Here is a 22,819-nt window from a genome sequence, read left to right on the forward strand (position 1 = left end):
TAGAGTGGAATGTTGTTTAGAGGAAATTTCCACAGTAGTGAGGGGGCTGGGTGAGGGGGCTGGGTAACTATGAAGCTTCTGGTTATTTTTACTTACAGTAAATCAAATCCAATCAAATTACCGCACAACCTGTCTGTCATTCTTTAATATCCGATTAATTTTCTCCCTTGACTGCTTATAAGAATAGAGGATCAACAAGAAGTTTCACATTGAGATGAAAATTGATCCTTTAGAAAGGAGGTTTAAAACTCTCAGCACTCTCGGCACTTAAATTTAAAGTTTTTCCGTTGTAACTCCGTCCCACCAAGAGACCGGCTCACTCTGCCTGACAAAGAGCTCAGCTCTAACACTCTGACACTAAGCTGAAGAGTTTAAGAAGAAAGCCAGCTCTGAAGAATTTTACAAGACTTTGCCTTTCTCCCTTCAGAGCAGGGAGGTATTTTTTGTGATATAGATATATATAAAGAATGGGAGATTATGATGACGATACAGCATTTCTTGGACAGAGCGGTCCTTACTTCTGGACCACATTCTTTCTCCTAAATGTTGTTTTTGTGTCAACCGGATTCAACGGGCTTTACATTGTCTTTGTTGGAGCAGCTCCGAAACACCACTGTTTGATTCCAGACATCAACCTGACTGAGGAGTGGAGAGATGCCATAATTCCCTTTACGACAGTGGATGGTGAGGAAGTTCAGAGCCAGTGCAGCAGATATAAGATAGACGTGGTTAGAAATCTTTCTGCACAAGGATATATTCCTGGAAGGGATGTTAACCTGACAACCCTGGAGCAGGAGGGATGCTTAGATGGATGGAATTACAGCAAAGAAATCTACCAATCCACTATAGTCACTGAGGTCAGTACTATATTATTATGATTACTAACATGAAATTCCAGTTTTGGAAGCTTTAAGCTGTCTTTTCATTATGTAATTCACATCTTTCACAGTGGGACCTTGTTTGTGACAACCAATGGAAAGTTCCATTTGCATCCTCGAGTCTGTTTGTGGGATATCTTGTTGGGTCCCTAGTCTCAGGACAGCTTTCAGACAGGTATTTTACTCCTAATTATCCTTTTTCTACTTACCCTGAATCCACCCAGTATAATTATACTGACTTAATTACAAGACATTTTCTGTCATTTACTATATACTACAAGTCTGTTAGTTTCTCTAAATCAAGTCTGTTCATACAGTGCTGGTTACAGTAGTGTCACTGTAATGACACTGATTTAGGAACACTTAAAAAAAAAAACCCTATAGCCACACTATATAGTGGAATTAATGACAGCAGCCCCATCTGCTGTTATAACAGGGATGGTGCTAACACACGGGTTAATATAGTTTTGTATTTAACATTAAATTTTATTTCCTTATTCAGTTTCTAATGTTTCCAATTTCACTTCATTTCCAGAGAGGGTTTGTTCATTTAGCTGTGATGTTTTCTTAAAACCTTAACTGTAGCTGTTTGATTGCATTTCCTCACCAAAAGAAAACAAACCACATGCATTTATAAACGCTCTGTATCTGTGGATAAATATCTGCGATATATATGATTCCTTTCTAATCAGGTTTGGAAGGAAGAAGGTTGTTTTTATGTCTCTTGGGGTCCAGTGTCTCTCCGTCCTGCTTCAGTCCTTTTCTCATTCATGGAGGATGTTCTGCATCATGTACCTCTGGGTTGGAGCCTCTCAGATATCTCTCTACATTTCTGCATTTGTTCTAGGTTTGAAATATAATTTAAACATGTGTTTGGTATGATTTCTCTGTCTGCCTTCAGTAACACGCTTGTCACTAACGATTTTATGATTTCATCTTGGATAGGAACTGAGGTTTTGAGTAAAACTATGCGTGTGCTGTTCACAACTCTCGGAGCCTTCCTTTTCTACTGCATTGGGTACATGACACTTCCTTGGATTGCATACGGCATCAGAGAATGGAGGACTCTGGTTGCAGTTCTGTCAACAACCTCTCTGATAAACTTTCCACTGTGGTGGTATGTTTTTTTTAATAACATCCAGTGATTTTTACTCCAATAATCATGCATAAATGCAAAGTCAATAACTATGAAGAAAACAGACTCTAAAACTATGTTGGTTGGGCAGGTTTATCCCAGAGTCTCCTCGATGGCTGATGGCTCAGGGGAGAGTCAAGGAGGCAGAGGCCATTGTCAGAGAAGCTGCAAGTAAAAATAAAGTTCAGGCACCACCTGTAATCTTTAAAGAATCTGAGGTGAGGTTCATTCATTGTTATTAATATTAGTATTAATATATGCATTTGTCTAACATTCAGGTCCACATCTAGTATTTTCTAAAAATGGAAAAATAAATTTAGGGTTACATTTCTAGAAATTTGACATACAGAATGAGCCACAACATTAAAACCACTGACAGGTGAAACAAATAGCATTTGTCTTCTCATTCCAATGCATTATTCTGCTGGAAAACCTTGGGTCTTGGCATTCTTGCGCATGTTACTTTAACATGTATCACCCACCTAAACGCTGTTGCAGACCCACTCCCCACATCGTAACAACACTCTCCGACGGCACCGGCCTCCCTCTGCAGGATAGTGCACCATGCCACACTGCCAAACCTGCTTAGGGGGGCACCACAAAGAGCCCAAAGTGTTGACCCAGATCTGAGTCCGATCAGGCATTTGTGGGATGCAGCGGAACAAGCCAGAACTACCGATGTCCAACCCTGGAACCCAAAGGATCCACTGCTAACGTCCCAGTGCCAGACATCACATCCAGGCCTTCAAGGGTCAGAGCTGCACAATGCTACATAGGTGGTTTCAATGTTGTGGCTGACAGGTGTATGCTGGTAGTTTTAATATTCACAGACTAAATGTAAAAATGTGACTCCAGTGACCACATTGAATATTTTAGTCATTTATATTTTTTTGCCCCTGGAGAGGGCAGCTGGGGAAGTTTGTGTTTTGTCTTGCTGGAGGTTTCCTCTTCCAGTACATGTCTGTTTATTTTATTTTTGTTCTCCATAGCCTGAGTAAAAACCTGAGTAAAAGCTATGTGGATAGCGTGCGAATGCACTATTGAATAGAAATCTAGTGCTAGTGTTTGGAATTAAGAATCATTCCTCAGATTACTATGAGATTAAAATACAGTACAATCTCACCCATTCATATCTGCATGATGCTTTTTCCTTGGACAAAGCCCACATATAATCTGCTTATGATATACTGACAATAGTCTATGTACAAGAGTAGAAGTTCAAATCACATAAATCGTCTTCTGTCTCCATTTAACACCCAGGAATTGCCTCTTTTCAAGACATATACCATGCTTGATATTCTGAAATCCAAGAATCTGAGATGTATCACACTGATGTGTCTTCTTTTATGGTACGTTTTATGGTTGCTTTCACCTTTTTCTGACATTTTAGGTTTTTGTAATTCAGCAAAAATAGTCAGTGGGAACAGATGCCTGACTTGACCTTTATATAATAATACAAATATTGGTAAATAATGACACTGTGCTTTTCTTTTTGTATTTTCAGGATGGCAATAAACATTGGGTATTTTGGTTTATCGCTGAACACCTCCAACCTCAGTGGCAACCCATTTGTGAACTGCTTTTTGTCTGCTACAACCGAAGTCCCCGCCTACATAGTTTCTACATGGCTGCTAAAAACATGTCCCAGAAGAGTGCTGCTTTCATTGTTCCTTATCATTGGAGGAGGAGTTCTTCTGCTCATCCAGTTCATCCCAGACAGTAAGGCTTCCCTTCTTACAGAGTAAAACTGTAATATCATGAAGCCAAAAAACTATTAAGTCTCTCTCTATTTCTTCTCTCCTCAGCCCTTCACAATGTTGCTCTGGCATTAGAAATGACTGGAAAGTTTGGCTTCACCATGGCCTTCAGCATCGTGTACATCTACACTGCTGAGATTTACCCCACAGTACTCAGGAACATTGGCATGGGGATGTGCTCTTCAGCTGCACGTGTTGGCAGTATCACGGCACCTTATGTCATTTTTTTAGGTACACAGATGTTAGATATCTCACACAGACACTGCATTGGCATAGTCATACAATGATATGGCGTAGGCACAGAATAACAGCAGTGGTATGTAAAAATATCCTTTGGGTTTAAATAGTCAGGTAAAAGTATGTCTTGCAGCATCTCATGTAAACTTGAAGTAAACACAGATTTGTAGATGCTTAACATTTCATGAGGTCATACATCGATATACTGTAGGTATCTAAAAGTATGCCTTTTTCTAAAGTTGGCTTTTGTTCCTTTATTATTTCTAGGTACGTATAATAAAGTTCTGCCTTATATTTTAATGGGAAGTCTCACAATTGCCTCCTCTGTGGTTAACCTCTTCCTTCCGGAGACCCTTCATAAAGATCTTCCGGAAACCGTGGAGCAGATGCAAAAATGTCAGGGGTGAGGGCAGTTCACGTATCACATGTAGATAAGCTCAAAGTGCTAAGTGTCTCACATGTGGGCTGCAGAACATGTCAGAAACTGATTTTACTATTTGTCAATGCATAATTTCTGAGAACACTTAGATTGATTGGCTTCCTGATAAGGTGATGTGCATGTTGTAAAAAGGCAATATATTTTTTTATGCTACATACCTTCAAATGTGAAGAAATAGAAAATGCATTTTTTCTCTTTTTTTCACTTTTTTTTGTAATTTCAGGCTTTGCAGTGGACCAAAGAAGAAGAAATGCATAACAAATGCAGCAGTGGTTAACCCACCCATACCATGTGAGGCCCATTCTGATGGGCAAGCTCTTTCTCTTTAGTTTATTTGATGTTAAGCGTCTTTTGCGTGAAAGTGGCCATCTGAAATCCCAAAATAAAATCCCACAAGCACGCTAAGATTGTGAATTCAAGAATTCCTTTAGGTATTTAGACATATTGCAAATAAAAACATTATTCATTTTTTATGGAATTGAATGTTCACAAAATTCAAGTAAAAAATTAACATCTGAACCCTATTAGCGCACAGTTCAGCTTTTGTGTTTTAACAGTTAATACCACATCGTAATTTAACATCATTGTCTATTTTATTGTTTTTACTGCCAGTGAAAAGTTTGATTTACTGTAATGAAAAGCATCATGCTGCCATACTAATAAAGAAAAGGGTAAAGTCAGCAGGTCTTAAGCTTAGTTAGCATAAAATCTGGAAACGGATAGCAGTTTGCTTGTTTCTGTCCAAAGGTAGCAAACTTCACCTGCCAGCATATCTGAAGCTTACTAATTAACTTGTAATATCTTGTTTGTTTAAGACAAGACAGAGCAAGGAGTTCTGGGATACCCCAACCCCCAAGATTGAAATGGGGAGACTTGAAACCATTTAAGTGTTACAAATCTTTGACTGAATCAGTGCTCAAGATGTTATTAGATTACATGTTTGTTTTATTGTTTTTTCAAATAAATTGTCATTGAATATTTGTTGTTAAATGTTGTTTATTTTTATGTCATTTTAAATATATGCTCACTATTAATTTGTTGGGCCACTTCAAGCTGTTTTGAAATGAGAAATATTAACCACATATTGATATGTATCACTTGTTCTACAATACTGTGATTATGAATTGCTATAAAATGCAGTGAAGAAATCAGAGGTTAACGGGAGATGGAACCTTAAACAATGCTGTTAACAATGGCGTCTCTCTAAATTGTGATATACTCCAAGCCTATTTAGTGAATTCTGTCATAACTGTATCAAGATAAATTCCTCCTGAGTTGCTGTCCTACATTAGGCTTTAGCTTTGGAAAACGTCTCAGCTGTAATTATGTAAAATGTATTAAAAACCTGTATGAAACACAAATAGAAGAATGTTTAAATTCTGAGCTGTAAGTACTAAGAAAACTTGTCTTTTTTGGTTTAAATGTCAAGAAATTTATTCACAAAATGGACAGCAGAAAAATCATGACACCTTCACAACTGGCCATCAGCATCCTCCTGAACAGATATTTTGGCAATTTTTATTTTATGTAATTGAATGATTGTACAATGTATATTACTGATCTAATAACTAGAAATTCTAACTTAAATGTCTAACTTCTTAGCATTAACTCATTAACACATCTCATTCCTTCTCTCAGGGCTTAAGGACATTTTAATCACTGAGAGAAACTATAATTGTCAAGGTAGCATCAAGATATTTTACAGGGAAACTGGTGGTGACTTGATGCTTAAGAAGGTTGGATGATGCAACAAGTCAGTTACACTGAAGTCAATCAGCAACAAGATGGTTGAATAATATTTAAAAAATCAACGTGTATGGTGGTGGCTATAACTCAGGAGGTCGAACTGGTCATCCAGTAACTGGAAGGCTGGTAGTTTGAGCTCAAAGTTTTGATGTCAAAGCATCTTTGGGCAAGTTAATGAACCCCAAGTTGGCCTCTGAAGTGTTAAAGTTCAATAGAAAGCATTTAGTTGTAGAAAATAAAAAGTGCTTGTTTGAATATGTGTCAACGTGTGAATGAGACATGTTGTATAAAGCACTTTGACGCTCCAGTAGAACAGGAATACTGTATAATACCCAGACCCTTTTCCATTTACTATATAAAAGTAACACCATCATATGAAATTAATAAGCGATGGTAATGGCTTAATTTGTGACTGTTAAAGTCATTTTAAAGTAAACTTTAACATCCAGTTTTTCTTTGACGTGTCCAGGTCATCGTTGTAGTTATACTTAGTATTGTAGTCTCCTCATTGGCCGCTCTCTCGGGGAAGAGTAAAGGCCATTCTGGAAGAAGCTGTTAAGAAGAATAAAGTAAGAGGCCCCTCAGAGGCTATTTTGACCCAAGCTGAAGTAAGAGTCTTGGAAATATGTTGTTTGTTTCAATATGTGATCTTCACAATCTGCAAAGGTGCTAAAAAGGTCAAAGGTTCTAAAAACTAGTTGAAAGATAATTTAATTATGATGAAGTTTTATTGGCTTGACCTTTTTATCATCTGGAAGTAAGATAGCAGAAGAAGCTTGAAAATGCAGTTTGATGTAGTGAAAAAACAGACGCTGTAGGAGGGCTTTGTGACTTCCAGGAATGGTTTTTTTGGTTAAACAAATATTTCTATAAATAAATATTAAATAAATATTTTTGTTACCGGTGAATATGAAAAGTATTTGGTTAAGACTTGCTTACACCAAGAGACTCGAGTTCCTGTTGTCTTTTGGCTCAGTTTTGCATTTCAGGTTAGCCTGTTTGTGTTAGGTCACTCATTATATCACTTTGTACCATGTGCGCTGAAGTTGTGTTTCATTTACAGATCTTGGATCCAAAGTTTAACTACAGCTTCATCTTGTTTTGTTCCTCCCCACACCTTGAAGATTTGTTTTCTATAAAGAAAAAAAAAATACATTTCTGTGGTATGTGTACAGTTTCCTCATATAATATGAAAAGTATTAAAACCAAGAGATGGAAATTTAAGTAACTTAACATCTATAGTCATATGCATAAGCTAGATGCAGTACAAAACGTTTGGTTATTTAAGTACCCAAACTGCACCTAATTCGTTTGATATTTGGTTGTGTATTTTGCATTTCCAATATTATTGGAAAAATACATTTTATATATTTTATATATAAAATAAATTTTTGAGTACTCTGTCTCAGCAGGATCGCTGTCATCATCATTAACTACTACACATCAAACCAGCATGTAAACCATTACTTAAGCTGCTTCTTGTCTGCTGTGTGAGGTTCCAGCTTACAGATGTGTCTTGGTACTGCTTCAGTATTGCTCCAGAACCTTCTCCCAGTCTTCAGCTCTCCCCCTCCATCCTGATCCTCTGTGTCCACACCATCCCAAGAGGTAATGCTTTAACTTGAGAAATACATTGCTAGATCATCATGTCACCAAGACCCTATTTTCTTAACTTAATAAACAGCATAGTCACTCTTGGCTTGCATTGTGATTTTACTCCGATTCAACTATGAATGTGATTTATACAGAATTATGATATTATTGATAAAATACTGTTTTTAGCAGGACTGAATACAAATCTGAAGATATATACACTAGCCGCATCATTAGGTATATCTGTTCCCCAACCATATATTCGTGCCTTCCTTCGTTCGCAGGCATGTGATGCCTTGGGTGAACATTATCAGATTTGCTTGGTGCCCCGGTTAAAGTGGCACCAACTTTTGGTAGTCCCCTCTACAGAGAGAGTATGTGCAACCTGTTCAATTTGCTTCAAAAGTAAGGCTTGTTCCTGCCTTCAGCTCTCTTGCAATCACTCCTGTCAGCCAGCTCTGTATTCCAACTGCATTCCCTCACACATTTTCTCAGACAGACATTCCCAATTTATATATTGTTTTTGCGTGAAGTACTAGGCACAAAGGTTAGCTTATTCTCAGGATTCTAGTTCAACAATCAAAAAGAAAGGGCTAATCGGGAGCTTAAAGCTGCCCTCTGCTGTATCACTACCTCAATCCCTCCTCCTGAAGGCCTCATCGTCCTTGGGTTAAGTATGCTCACTAACCCCCTCACCATTTGAAGCTTCATTGGGATGTCAACCGTCTTTGCTTCCAGTCCAGGAGGGGGAGACTGTGGTGCTCTCTTTACAACATCCCCTGCATCAAAAACTAGCTTTTGAGACTGAATGCACCATTAACACATCAGCTGTCTATCTCAAGCTTCCAACATCTTTCAAGATCCAGCCTACTTTTTATGTTTCCCAAATTAAACCTTTTCTTCCAGCCCTTTTTGCATGCTGGCACATCAGCATGCACCCGCCCAGGTAGTGGACAATAAACCTGGTTACACGGTTCACAGGTTTTTGGGCATTCAAAGACAAGGTCCCACATCAATCACCTTTGCAATATTCTCTTTGTAATGAAAATAAATAATTCTGAAATATTCTGAAATAATCCAACTTATTAAGTCATGGTATCTCTTCTGTTTCAAAAGTTCTATTTTACTTGTTTTTGTTCTGAAATTTTATTCTGTGTACAGTATTTGGTATGTCTAATTTACCTAACCTACTGTGAAGAAAACATCAAAGTCATTGAAAATATTAAAATCTAAATAAAATACTTTTTAAAACCTTGTGTAGCTATGCTCATAATGCACTAGTCTCCTCAGCTACAGGATTGTCACTTGTGCTAAAGCTCAAATAGTGTTGTAAAGAAAAAAAGAACTTTATGTAACTGTGTAACCTCCCATATCAGGTGAGGCATATAAAACCTGAGCTCAGTTTTACAGTTCACAAGCTCTGAAATCTCTTAGACCAATAGAGCTCATCCTAACTTGTGACTATTCAACACTGACTCTTTTAAGTATGAAGGATTTTGGTGAAGTAACGGATACGGTAAAAATCAGAGACTATGACACCATCACAGCTTTTCTTGGATCTTGGGGACCCTTTCAGCTCAGGATTTTTTTAGCACTGGCCATAAGCATTCTCCCAAATGGATTTATTGGTGGTTATATAGTATTCATAGGTGCTATTCCATCTCATGAATGCTATATTCCTGAAAACTACAACATCAGCGACATGTGGAAAAATGTGACAATCCCATTGGAAACTGTTAGTGGCAATGCAAAGCGGAGTTCCTGCTCAAGGCTTAACTTGGATGTGGTCAGGAACTACTCTCAGAACAATATTATCCCAAATGTCGATGTGAACGTTAGTGAAATACCTTGGGAGAGCTGTATAGATGGGTGGTTACACAGCAAAAGCATCTACCAGTCGACTATTGTTACCGAGGTGAGAAATTTGTCATAATTTTATTTAGCATCATAGATTTATCTAGAACATGCATGCACAAGGTATTGCATTGATCTGCCAATCTAGTAACCATCTTATCAGTGTTATCAATAATAATAGACTGCATTTATATAGCGCTTTTCAAGACCCTCAAAGCACTTCACAATTCCACTATTCATTCACTCTCACATTCACACACTGGTGGAGGCAAGCTACAGTTGTAGCCACAGCTGCCCTGGGGCACACTGACAGAAGTGAGGCTGCCATATTGCGCCATCGGCCCCTCTGGCCAACACCAGTAGACGGTAGGTGAAGTGTCTTACTCAAGGACACAACGACCAAGACTGTCCGAGCCGGGGCTCGAACCAGCAACCTTCCGATTACAAGACAAACTGCCAACTCTTGAATCGCCCGTATCAGATACGCTTTTAAATGAAGTGCCTGGCATGGAGCTGGATGTGAAAAATTACAGACAAGATAGTTTTACATAGACTTTTACATGAAGCTATTATGCAGAGTCAAAACCAGTTCATGTAAATTACTAAACTATGGCAGCCCACCAGGTACAACAACAACAGGTCAAAATGCCAAACTTTCATTTACTACTCTTATACACAGTATTCATGGTGTGTAATATTAATTAATTAAGCAGCAACAACTAAAGTAACTATTTGTACATTAGTGCTGTAAAAGAAAACCAAATGCATGTTAAAATATAATCTTGCTTAAAGATGAGTGTTGCAAGAATTATGCAGACTGAAAGAAGTCACACAACCCTTGAATTTACTCAGCAACCGTGCATCATGTTTTTAATGTTACTGTCAATTAAAGTTGCATTACAGTTACAATGGATTTCAGATTAATGCTCCGAAAATCATTTTTAGTTTATTAGTCCTTTTCATCTTATTCAAACATCTCTCTCATGCCACAGGTGAGGATTTTGACTAAGCCATTGCAAAGGGCGAGCTTGCATTCCCATTGTCTTTTTTTTTTATAAAGTTCCTTGTTTTCCCCAGTGATTGCAAAGCATCCAAGCATCAAAACAACATCAAACCATAATGTTTCCTCTACATCATGCAAATAAAAAGAATAAAACAACAACTATCCTAACATAAACTGATTTTTTCTCACTTTCTATCAGTATATGTCTATATGAGTTAAAATTAGGTGTTACAAATTGTAAGTGTGATTAAATTCTCCCCAAGCTGTGGAGACTAACTGATAGTTATTATGAAAAATTAATAAAGTTATTGGTGTTGTTGCACAAATAATTACCTGGAACTATTAAAAAATAAACGGTGTTCTACCTGTGGGAAAGTTACTCTTACTTTACATATTCAGAAATCATAGATAGTGTGAGTTCTTATTCTATTCTATTCTTGTCTTCAACTAGTTACTGAGAATTCCAGTCAGTAAAATATCAGCATATCATGAAAACATCCTCAGTAAAATATCAGCATATCATGAAAACATCCTCCACGATGTAGCCCATGCAGGACCCTGTTGTCTACAGTGGAACTCCAAAACCTATCACCATATTACCTTAGATTTAAAACCTACAAGTAATTTAAACTGTGATCTGAGTCACCTGTCATTTCTTTATTAGTTGACAGATTTGCAGATGTATACAACAAATTGTAAGTGAGTGAAAATGATGTACTGATTTTGCAGTGGGACTTGGTTTGTGAGAATGCATACAAACTTCCACTCACCAGCTCCATTTATTATGTTGGTGTACTACTGGGAGCGTTGATCTCAGGTCTGGTGTCCGACAGGTCTGTACTTCACACAACAATGTTTGAACAGTATTTGTGTTGATCTAGTCTACTAGACTGTGTTTCCTTACAGATACGGAAGGAGACCAATACTCTTTATCATGATGCTGCTTCAAACTGTATCAATCACAGCACAGATATTCTCCCCGAGCTGGGAGATTTTCACCTTTATCTTCTTTTTGGTGGGTGCTGGGGGATTCTCCAACTACATCATTGCATTTGTGCTAGGTATGTTTTCCTGATAAGGAATGTGATATTTGATGCTGCTTAATATACACAGGCATTAAGTAATTTTGTCTGTGCATGAAGCATAAGTCAATTGCTAGAATGTACAATAAAAATGTAGGAAGCCCTAAATGAAAGAATAAAGAAATCAAGAAATAAGCAAACATTCATAACTGTTATATAGACATACTATGTATCACTTTTGCACAGCTCTTGTTATAACCTCAAAAACTACATATGAAATTTGCTTCATGCCAGACCAATGGTTTATCTGATTTGATAAGTAAGACAGTAAGACAGACTACACTAATGGTCAGTTTCATTATAACGATATTACAAATTTTCCAAAATGTTGTTTTTGACATTTACAGGTTCAGAAATTCTAAGCCCAAAAACCAGAGTGACGTTTTGTTCTCTTGGAGTCTTTATGGGCTCAGCACTGGGGTACATGGCAATGCCTGGAGCAGCGTACTTCCTCCGGGAATGGCGGTTGCTGCTGATTCCAATGGCTGCCTGTGGATTGATCTACGTCCCTCTGTGGTGGTGAGACTTTTTCATTTGTTGCATTCAGTGTTGGGTGTAATGCGTTACTATGTAACGCGTTACTGTAATTAAAATACTTTTCCACTGAAAAAGTGGAGTAACTAATTACTGTTCATTTTTAGGTATTTTAATTACAGTTACTTACAATGTACTTGCGTTACATTGTAAAATAATTAAACTCGCTGAATATCATTATTTAATTTCAATAATTTATCTTCTAAACGTAGACGTAAACTCTGCCGCTTTAACATCGCTGTAGTGCAGCTGCACGTCATTTCGCGCCAGTTTGCTGCATACTGCAGGCTACATTGTGGAAGAGATGCTACCGCTGCGTACTGTAGAGTCTACGTCTTTTAAAAAAATGATTTATTATTTAAAGAGTTTAGTTTCTATTGTTTGCCCACTCAAGGTTTATTGGGATTTTTAAGAAGTATTTAGTTAAATTACTTATTTAGTAATTAAGTTACTTTTCTCACACAGCAATTAGATAAGTATTTTTAAATACAATATTGACTAAGTAATTAGTAATTAATTACTTTTTTAAAGTAACTTACCCAATACTGGTTGCATTATAGCTTGTGTCCTGAAAGTTGTTTTCAACTCAAGAAAAAGATATAATTTCTTATTGAAGGGAACGTGCAGGTAGGTAATACATTAATTTATTGTTCAAGATAGCAAAACACCAGATTTTACTTCATAGTTTTGTTTGTTTAAGGTTAAGTAAAATATCAACACAGCTGAAAACATCCTCCAAGTAGTAGCCCAAGCAGCAGCCTGATGTCCACTCTCTCCGGTTAGTTTGTTAAACTCTGACTCCAAAACATGTCAGCATATTAGAAATTTACAGCCTTATATGGTAAACAGACCCATAATTTGCAACGTGATCTTAATCCCTTGTCAGTCATGTTGATCACTTGTTTTGTTTTTTATGAATGGTTGGATGGTCTGCTGCTTTGAACTATGGGACATCATCCTCTCCTTTCTTTTTGTGAAGGATAGTCCAGCATATTCTACACTAAAGGAGCAAACAGAGAAAGCACTGAAGCACTTTTCCTGAACATTTATACAGTTCAATCAGCTCTTGTCATGGCTGCCATTCAGATACTGGGTCATTTCACTACTTTAGTATCCTTCCTAAACAAAAACGACTATTCAACTTCAACCAACAAGCAGCTAACTCAACAAGATGTTTTGGCAGGGATGTTGCCAATGTTTTGCTTCACTATCAGATAAATGATAAAGTTTGTGTTTCTCTGAAAATATTGTGTTGCCACTGTGTTTGTCTGCTCAGGATAGTCCCAGAGTCTCCTCGCTGGCTGCTCTCTCAGGGAAGAGTAAACGAGGCTGAAGCAATCCTGAAGCGTGCTGCCAAGCTGAACAAAGTAGAGCCCCCGCAGGCAATTTTTACACAAGCTGAGGTAAGTGCATGAGCAAGTTGGTGATTTTAAATCAGAATGTGTTTAGAGAAATGTGAAAAAGTCCTAATATGTGCATTAGGTTAGAATAAAACTAAAACCTTTGACATTTGTACCATGATTATGCTTGTCTCTTGGCTTAGGTTTGCATTTCAAGTTAGCCTATTTTTTATAAAAATTCATTATATGGCTTCATACCACATATGCAGAAGTCTGCAGGTCCAGGATCCAAAGTGTAACCGAAGTAACACTTTGTCTGTTTTTTGCCACAGATTGAAGATGCACTGACAATGAAGGAGGAGAAGCAAAACATTTTGGTCATTGTGAAAAGCTGCAATATTTTCTCTATTACACTGATATGTTCACTTCTGTGGTACATCTAGACTTTGCTCATATCACTTAAGAGATTAAAAGATTTAAACCAAAATAATTGCTTTTTATGTCAAATTAAGTTTTGCTCTGAATTTCTGTGCAGGATCATCATCACCATCAGCTACTATGCTTTAGTCCTCAACACTTCCAACCTGAACGGTGACCCTTACATAAACAGCTTCTTGTCCGCTGTCGTAGAAGTTCCAGCTTACATAATTGCCTTGGTACTGCTTAAGTACTGCGCCAGGCGCTTCTGCCAGTCTTCCACGCTCTTTCTCGGAGGTGTCATGATCCTCTGTGTCCACCTCATTCCAATAGGTAATGATTAAAGCGTTTCAAGCACGTCACTTGTTAATGAGTTCACACTGTGGATGAACAAATGTTTGCACTTCGTCCTCAAAAATGTAACAGGAACAAAACCCTATTTACTTACCTGGATAAAATAAGAATGTATTCAGAATGCATGTGACATGTTATTTGACCAAGTTGAATACCTTTAGCTTCCACTGTGACCAAATCTGACATGGGTCTAAAGGGCATTACACACTGAACGCGTGCAAAAAAGCAACACGAAGTTCCAAATTTTCCAAATGCATTTTCACCAGAAATTGCACTGAGACAAAAATAGGGCAGTTGAGTAGTTTTAGCACTTACTGGCAGAGTTGGAACCACATCTAAGGAGGCAGAGAAATAATTTCAGACGGCCATTGACCTGGAGCAGTGTCTACTGTAGCTGTTCATCTGATGTAAAATGATATTTTTTTTGCATTTGTATACTTGGTACCAGTGTCCATTTTAAGTTACAGTTGCACCTGTTGCCAGATGCAGTGGCCTGACTGGTCAGAACTATTTATTTGGAACTAAAAAGCAATTTTTGGTTCATTAAAATAAATCCTGGCAAATCATCAAGTGAAGTTCTGCAGTCGGTTTGAATTAGAACAGATATTTTAACGTGCAAAATATTTGCACGGATCTAATGCACCGTGTGTAAAGGCCTTAAGTGCAATCTGTTTAGCATGGCTGCACTGTTTAAAAATTCATATCAATCGACTGATCATGAATATTTAGCACTAGCACAGCTAGAATGATTAAGTAAGGTATACTTAGCTACCTGAGGAAATTCGAAACAACCCTAGTTATGTACATCTCGTTTGACTTTTTAGGTTGTGCTGTAATGTTAAATGTTTTTTTCTTCCATAGGTTTACCTGGTGTGGCTGTTTTTCTCGAGATGTTGGGAAAGTTTGGCATCACATCAGCATTCTGTGTGGTGTATGCTGTCACATCAGAGCTCTTCCCAACGGTTATCAGAAACACAGCAATGGGGATTTGCTCCATGGCTGCACGGATTGGGACCATCATCTCCCCGTTTATTATTTACTTAGGTAGGGTTTTTTTGTTTGTTTACTTCTTCAGGCATTTGGCTTTTACCAGGACTATTTTTACCAAAGTATTTAAAATTAGCTGGATCTGTTAACCTTTTACTACATAGTAATTTATTTATGTATTTATTGATATTTTTGTTTTTCAGACTTGAAGTTTTATTAAATGTAAACCTTGAGGTCAAGGTTTATTTTCTTTAACAAGAAAAGAATTACTTTTGCTTATTTCTTCTTCTTTTGTTTACTAGCAACAGATACTCTGTTTTTGCTTTGATGCCCTTATTTTATTTTGCATTTTCCATTTGCAGGACAAGAATTCAAGGCACTCCCCTACATACTAATGGGAGTTCTAGCAATATGTGGAGCTGTCTTATGTTTGTTGTTGCCTGAAACGAATGGAAAAATCTTGCCAGAGACTATATCACAAATGCCGCAGATATGCAGGTATGTTTATGCATTAATATACCTACAAGCTTTATGTTTAATACCTATTTTTGTCACAGTTAAAAATTTAATGCTAAATGACACCTTGTTGTTCAAGCAGGAGAAAAGGAGAAAAGGAAAAGGAGGCTGAAAATGAATCGACTCCATCTGTTTGCCAGCTCAAAGAATCTAAATTATAGTTTGGCTTCTCTATGTTTTTATTTTTTGGTTTGTTTTTTGTTTTTCAGATATTTAATTGCTCTGTCATGAAGCAGCATGACGTTCTGCAGCTAAACAACATGTTATACATTTTAAAGCTTCTTTTTATTATTTTTGTGTTTTATGTCTTTTATTTTGAACTATTTTGTAACGGTACCTGTTACATGCTGTATTTGTTTGTTCAGCTTACTTGTGTTATTGTGATGTTTCTTGTCATCAGCAGATGTAGCCACCTCTAGAAATTTAGGAAATTTGCTGGTGTGAAGCATTCAGATATGTCTCCATCCTGAGTCCCACTGGACCTCAAATACATCTCTCATCACCTGCAACAGGCAGCGTGCAGAATATATGCAGCACATTGCACGCTTCTCCAAAATCCTCTGTCTATGTGGGAAATAATGGTAATGTGTTATTACAAAATAAATAGTTTCGAATCAAAATACATTTCCTGGGGGTGTGGTTTCTACAGTTACACACATTTTTGACATAAAAGAACTCCCCTCCTTTAGATATCAGTGGGGTTGAGTGTTAGGAGTGTCAGTATGGGGACAGCTAAGCCTGAGCCAAAGGTTCAGTCTGTTTATTTGTCCTGGAAACAAGTCAACTGATACAGAAAAAAGTGATTTAGTATACATATATACAGCCCTTCATCACCTCATTACTCCCCCATGTGGAGGCCCTGGAAAGGGCTGCCAGGAGAAAGCTTCTTCTATTTAGTAACACATCAAAAGAATCAAGGTGTTGCAATTACCGGGTCAATGTCCAGACCGCCATCTGATTAAAATGCTGCTTCTGGATCTAAAAGAGAGCTCTGCATAAATGAATGCGCACAAACCTTATTTAAAGCAATGCTTTAAATACAATGTAGTTGTCAGGATCTGTGTTGTGGAGGCGAGGAAAGGATGACCCAAACGCTGGACTCACTGGTAGGTTGGTGAAGGTTGATGTTTATTGTCAGCGGAGTGAACAAACAGACCAGAAGTAGGATAGGGCTGGCTGGCTGGACGACTGACTGAATGAAGGAATGAATGGACTGACTGACTGAAAGGCTAGCTGACTGAATGCAGGCGGAAACGACAACATAACATTAACATCACAGGAACATCAATGACACGACACTGGACTGGTTGAACTGAGGAACATAAATACACAGGCTGAATGATGAGTGATTAGAAACCGGTGAGTACACAGCTGAACATAATCTGGCTAATGACACGAGACGAGCTGACACAGGAAAAGCAGGAAGTGAGAACATGGAAGTGGCAAAATAAACTGAACATGAACAAAACTGAAAGCACTGGGTCAACGACCCAGGAACCCTGACAGTACCCCCCCTTCAAAGGCCGGCACCCGACGGCCAAAAGAAAGAAAACCAGAACAGGGCGGGCGGAGGGGGCCCAGGACGGAGGGACGGAGTCCACAACAAAAACAGGTCAGGTGGGCGGCCACGCGGCCAGTGGCTGAGCCCGGACAGTTCAGGTGGGCGGCCACGCGGCCAGTGGCTGAGCCCGGACAGTTCAGGTGGGCGGCCGCGAGGAAGGCGGCGACGCTGAAGTCGGTCCGGCGGGCGGCCGCGAGGAAGGCGGCGACGGCCACTGAGGAGGTGATCCGGTGGCGGCCGCGAGGAAGGCGGCGACGGCCACTGAGGAGGTGATCCGGTGGGCGGCCGCGAGGAAGGCGGCGACGGCCACTGAGGAGGTGATCCGGTGGGCGGCCGCGAGGAAGGCGGCGGTGGCCACTGAGGAGGTCCGGTGGTCGACCACGCTGGCGATGACGTCCAGCTGTTGGCCTGGAAAGTGGCCAGTGATTCCGAGGTGCAGGCTCGGGCGGCGGCGTGGCAGCCGCAGGACCAGGCGAAGCTGAGTCTGGACCAGGCGGAGCGGAAGCCGAGGCCAAGGCTGTGCCAGGCGACTGCATGGGAGCCGGCAGTGATGGAGCAGATGAAGCTGAGGCCGAGGCCGGGCCAGGCGAGGGTGAAGCTGAGGCCGAGGCCGGGCCAGGCGAGGGTGAAGCTGAGGCCGAGGCCGGGCCAGGCGAGGGTGAAGCTGAGGCCGAGGCCGGGCCAGGCGAGGGTGAAGCTGAGGCCGAGGCGAGGGGGGGCGAGGCCGGGCCAGGCGAGGGTGAAGCTGAGGCCGAGGCCGGGCCAGGCGAGGGTGAAGCTGAGGCCGAGGCCGGGCCAGGCGAGGGTGAAGCTGAGGCCGAGGCCGGGCCAGGCGAGGGTGAAGCTGAGGCCGAGGCCGGGCCAGGCGGCGCGGAGGCCTCTGGCTGGAGACAGGCTGGGCCAGGCGGCGCGGAGGCCTCTGGCTGGAGACAGGCTGGGCCAGGCGGCGCGGAGGCCTCTGGCTGGAGACAGGCTGGGCCAGGCGGCGCGGAGGCCTCTGGCTGGAGACAGGCTGGGCCAGGAGGCGCGGAGGCCTCTGGCTGGAGACAGGCTGGGCCAGGAGGCGCGGAGGCCTCTGGCTGGAGACAGGCTGGGCCAGGAGGCGCGGAGGCCTCTGGCTGGAGACAGGCCGGGCCAGCGGGTGCGGAAACCCTGGCTGAGGTGCGGCCGGGCCAGCGGGTGCGGAAACCCCTGGCTGAGGTGCGGCCGGGCCAGCGGGTGCGGAAACCCCTGGCTGAGGTGCGGCCGGGCCAGCGGGTGCGGAAACCCCTGGCTGAGGTGCGGCCGGGCCAGCGGGTGCGGAAACCCCTGGCTGAGGTGCGGGAGAGCTCACAGCTGGCTCTGGATGCTGTGGCTGCTGGTCTGGGGACTGAACAGGAGAGTGGACTACAGACGGTGAGAGAACGGATGACTGAATAACAGGATGCTGGATGACAGACTGTACTGACTGGACAGGCTGGAGGACAGGTGACTGGGTGACAGCAGGCAACCGGGGAGCAGGGCACTGAGCTACGGGGGGCGACTGGACTGACTGGACAGGAGGCGACTGGAGAACGGGGGACTGGAGGACAGGAGGAGACTGAACTACAGGAGAGGACTGGACTACCGACTGGGCTGGAGAGGACTGGACTACAGACTGGGCTGGAGAGGACTGGACTACAGACTGGGCTGGAGAGGACTGGACTACAAACTGGGCTGGAGAGGACTGGACTACAGACTGGGCTGGAGGCGGTTGGACAGACTGAGCTACAGGGGCTGACTGGACAGGGGCTGACTGGACAGGGGCTGACTGGACAGGGGCTGACTGGACAGGGGCTGACTGGACAGGGGCTGACTGGAGTGGAGCAGGCTGTACTACTGACTGGAGTGGAGCAGGCTGTACTACTGACTGGAGTGGAGCAGGCGACTGAGCTACAGGTGACTGGACGAGAGCAGGTGACTGAGCTACAGGAGACTGGACGAGAGCAGGTGACTGAGCTACAGGAGACTGGACGAGAGCAGGTGACTGGGCTACAGGAGACTGGACGAGAGCAGGTGACTGAGCTACAGGAGACTGGACGAGAGCAGGTGACTGAGCTACAGGAGACTGGACGAGAGCAGGTGACTGGGCTACAGGTGACTGGACGAGAGCAGGTGACTGAGCTACAGGTGACTGGACGAGAGCAGGTGACTGAGCTACAGGAGACTGGACGAGAGCAGGTGACTGAGCTACAGGAGACTGGACGAGAGCAGGTGACTGGGCTACAGGTGACTGGACGAGAGCAGGTGACTGAACTACAGGGGAGTGAACTGGCTGGACCGGGAGATGAACAGCAGGAGAGTGAACTGGCAGGGCTGGAGGCTGAACAGCAGGTGAGTGGACTGACTGGGCTAGAAGCTGAACAGCAGGTGAGTGGACTGACTGGGCTAGAAGCTGAACAGCAGGTGAGTGGACTGACTGGGCTGGAAGCTGAACAGCCGGTGAGTGAACTGACTGGAGTGGGGATGCTAAGGGATGAATAGAGGTGGGTGAGGCTGACGACGGAGCTGTGGTTGGTGTGGCTGGTGGCTGAGCTATAGACTGTGCTAGTGAGGGAGATAAAGCTATAGCCTGGGCTAGTAACGCTGGTGCCTGAGCAGGAGAAACCTCAGCTAGCTTAACCAGTGATAATGCGAGGGCGTGAAAGGCTGGATCAGGAGGTGGATGAGGAGGTGAAGTAGCAGACGGAGAGGCTAGCTCTTCCGAGACTCTAGGGAGGTCAGGCTGGGTTCTAGCTGCCTTCAGCCTAGGCGCTGGGACAGGCACGGGAGGTGGCTGGACACCAGTCACCCCACCCGAGAAACAGGAGCGGGTGCGGAGGTAGACTGGGTCGCAGCTGCCCTCCTCCTGGGAGCTGGCACAGGTGTGGGTGTAGGCTGGCTGATAGGAGTGGAAATACTGACGGGGTGAGTGATATTGACATGTCTATCGGGATTAAGTCTGGTCCTTCCGCCACCACTATTTACAGTCTTTAACTGAGCTGTCTTTGGGGAAGCAGAGCAGAAAAAGTCTTCCCAGTCCACATCATCGTCTAAAAGGGAAGTTCCCCATGGATCGGAGATGAGTCTATTATTTACTTTATGTGACGGATCAAATGAGGAAAGTGGCAAACAGTCACTGGGACTCACCGCCGGGAGTTGCTGGGAATAGTCCGTTTTATGACGGCGTGAACGCCGCTTTCTCTGGGAAGAGGAAGCGGGTGGGGTAAACAGATGAGCCCCTGGCGCGGTAGCCTCTGTTGAGCCGAGGTGGGAGGCGTAGCAGCTGTGCCGTGGCGAAGTGGAAGCTCCGGTGAATGAGGCGGATGGCGTGTGAGCGAGGAGCGGACCCGCGAGAGAGGGAACGGCCGCAGCGCGGCGTGAAACGTCCGCTCTCCGCGGCGAATGCTCCGGTGTAGGTGAGGCAGCAGGTGGGGGAACGCGGCGTCTCCGAGGCCCGCCCAGAGCCAGGCGAGTTCCCTCGAAGAGGTGCTCTTGCTCCGCGAAGAGCCGCTGTTTCCCCTTGAGCTTCTCCGTCCAGATGGAGAGCGCTGCCTCCTGCCGCTCAAAAAGGACCGAGTCCGCTGGGTCAAAAGCGGGTCGTGTCATTCTGTCAGGATCTGTGTTGTGGAGGCGAGGAAAGGATGACCCAAACGCTGGACTCACTGGTAGGTTGGTGAAGGTTGATGTTTATTGTCAGCGGAGTGAACAAACAGACCAGAAGTAGGATAGGGCTGGCTGGCTGGACGACTGACTGAATGAAGGAATGAATGGACTGACTGACTGAAAGGCTAGCTGACTGAATGCAGGCGGAAACGACAACATAACATTAACATCACAGGAACATCAATGACACGACACTGGACTGGTTGAACTGAGGAACATAAATACACAGGCTGAATGATGAGTGATTAGAAACCGGTGAGTACACAGCTGAACATAATCTGGCTAATGACACGAGACGAGCTGACACAGGAAAAGCAGGAAGTGAGAACATGGAAGTGGCAAAATAAACTGAACATGAACAAAACTGAAAGCACTGGGTCAACGACCCAGGAACCCTGACAGTAGTATTGCTGACAGGTAACACTAATCACTAGGGATGGGTATCGAAAATGGTTCTTGTTGAGAACCGATTCCCACTGTTTCAATTCCTTGGAATTGTTTGCCATTTTTGCAAATGATTCCCTTATCGATTCCAGTCGCCCCGAATGACGTCACCACGTTGCAGAGCGTCATTTACCTGGCAGGGCGCCTAAGCGGCTCAAACGCTAAAAAGTTTGGTTATACTTTACAAGAACGGATGACAACAGGGCAACTTGCAATACTTGCAAAGTAGATATTTCATTTAAGGGAGGAAACACTACGAATATGCAAAAGCATTTGCTCACAAAACCTTAAATGAATGTCATGTTTTTAATTCCGCTCCGGACTCGTGAATCTCAACCCAGCAGCAGCAGTAACGTTTGCACGTCCTCTCCCGTTAATGCGGCAGGTAAATAATCAACTAACAGTGCATATTATGTTAGCGCGATCTGCCTTATTACAAAACCTGCCATTACTGTGCGCTGCATTTAGGTGACCATGATGAGAGAGACAGACAGAGTCTGGCTGGCAGTTCTTGCTGCAGTCTACCGTTAGCGTCTCCTTTCAGGCCAGGATAGACGAATGTCACTGAGCAGTGACTAAGTTTGTGGTAAAAAGCTTGCACCCGTTTGCCCCAATTTTCGGTAAGTGAATGTGTTTAATTGTAGGCAGGGACATTACTGGATATTCTTGTGTAATTGCTACAGAATAAGTTATGCTATACTTTGTTATTGCTACAGAAGAATATTTATTTTATTATTTTACATTTACAATTTTTTTTCCTGGGGACCCTGTGACACCCCATTGAAGAGCCATAGGCTGTGGATCTCTTAAGATCTCACTGTTGGGTTTATAAGGCCATGTTACTCCTAAATTTCTATCTTGTTCAAAGAGAAGATATAAAACAAAGTTCTAAGCTAATCGACCTTAGTGTTCTCTTTTTTTTTTTAAAGAATCGATAAGAGAATCGATAAAGAATCGAATCGTTATACAGAATCGAAAATGGAATCGGAATCGTGAAAATCTTATCAATACCCATCCCTACTAATCACCTACTGAAATTCTTCCAGCTGCTTCTATCCTTTGAGTTTCCTGATTTTAATCACTCTAAAATGTCTTTTGCCAGGGCTTAAATCCTCCTACTGTACAGCTGAGTGCTCTGGTCAGTAAAACATTACTTAAGGTGCTGTTGTGGTGCCAAAAGCTGTATCTAGACAGCTGAACCTTAGCTTGGCAGAGAGAACAGGTGACTTGGAGGACTTCTGCTGGGTAGATCTGGTAATGTAGGAGGATGCAGAAGCGA

At 42.4% G+C, this 22,819-nt stretch overlaps 2 protein-coding genes and 1 long non-coding RNA gene across 7 annotated transcripts; 2 read left to right on the forward strand and 1 right to left on the reverse strand.

Moving 5' to 3' along the window:
* The first annotated feature begins 60 nt into the window (after window positions 1–60).
* On the forward strand, window positions 61–5,836 carry slc22a5 (solute carrier family 22 member 5). Of its 2 annotated transcripts, none has more exons than XR_003221976.1 (10): window positions 61–857; window positions 950–1,053; window positions 1,571–1,725; window positions 1,824–1,995; window positions 2,105–2,231; window positions 3,274–3,362; window positions 3,518–3,732; window positions 3,819–3,999; window positions 4,272–4,410; window positions 4,670–4,682. XR_003221976.1 is itself a non-coding variant. In XM_005456118.3 (10 exons), exons 1-10 carry the CDS (start codon window positions 468–470, stop codon window positions 4,773–4,775), a joined length of 1,677 nt encoding a protein of 558 aa, XP_005456175.1. In that variant the 5' UTR covers window positions 63–467; the 3' UTR covers window positions 4,776–5,836. The 2 variants fall into 2 exon arrangements, 1 of the variants encoding a protein (XP_005456175.1); XM_005456118.3 differs by having other exon boundaries at window positions 63–857; window positions 3,819–4,001; window positions 4,275–4,410; window positions 4,670–5,836.
* An 18-nt stretch (window positions 5,837–5,854) lies between these two features.
* LOC102081638 (uncharacterized) lies at window positions 5,855–9,052 on the reverse strand. Of its 3 annotated transcripts, XR_001224975.3 has the most exons (4): window positions 8,419–8,856; window positions 7,700–7,812; window positions 7,132–7,325; window positions 5,855–6,744 (listed from the first exon to the last, which is right to left on the reverse strand). It is a non-coding gene; the product is annotated as an uncharacterized LOC102081638 (long non-coding RNA). The 3 variants fall into 3 exon arrangements; XR_001224974.3 differs by having other exon boundaries at window positions 5,855–7,325; window positions 7,660–7,812; window positions 8,419–9,052; XR_266687.2 differs by having other exon boundaries at window positions 5,855–7,325; window positions 8,419–8,820.
* A 129-nt stretch (window positions 9,053–9,181) lies between these two features.
* Window positions 9,182–16,496, forward strand: slc22a4 (solute carrier family 22 member 4). 2 transcript variants are annotated; one of them, XM_005456119.3, is made up of 10 exons: window positions 9,182–9,700; window positions 11,372–11,475; window positions 11,549–11,703; window positions 12,072–12,243; window positions 13,535–13,661; window positions 13,931–14,031; window positions 14,134–14,348; window positions 15,231–15,413; window positions 15,719–15,854; window positions 15,952–16,496. In XM_005456119.3, exons 1-10 carry the CDS (start codon window positions 9,272–9,274, stop codon window positions 16,031–16,033), a joined length of 1,704 nt encoding a protein of 567 aa, XP_005456176.1. In that variant the 5' UTR covers window positions 9,182–9,271; the 3' UTR covers window positions 16,034–16,496. The 2 variants fall into 2 exon arrangements, with proteins under 2 accessions (XP_005456176.1, XP_005456177.1); XM_005456120.3 differs by having other exon boundaries at window positions 15,955–16,496.
* Window positions 16,497–22,819: the final 6,323 nt, after the last annotated feature.

The sequence above is a fragment of the Oreochromis niloticus genome, linkage group LG10, assembly GCF_001858045.2.
Source record: "Oreochromis niloticus isolate F11D_XX linkage group LG10, O_niloticus_UMD_NMBU, whole genome shotgun sequence".
NCBI classification, from domain to species: Eukaryota; Metazoa; Chordata; class Actinopteri; order Cichliformes; family Cichlidae; genus Oreochromis; species Oreochromis niloticus.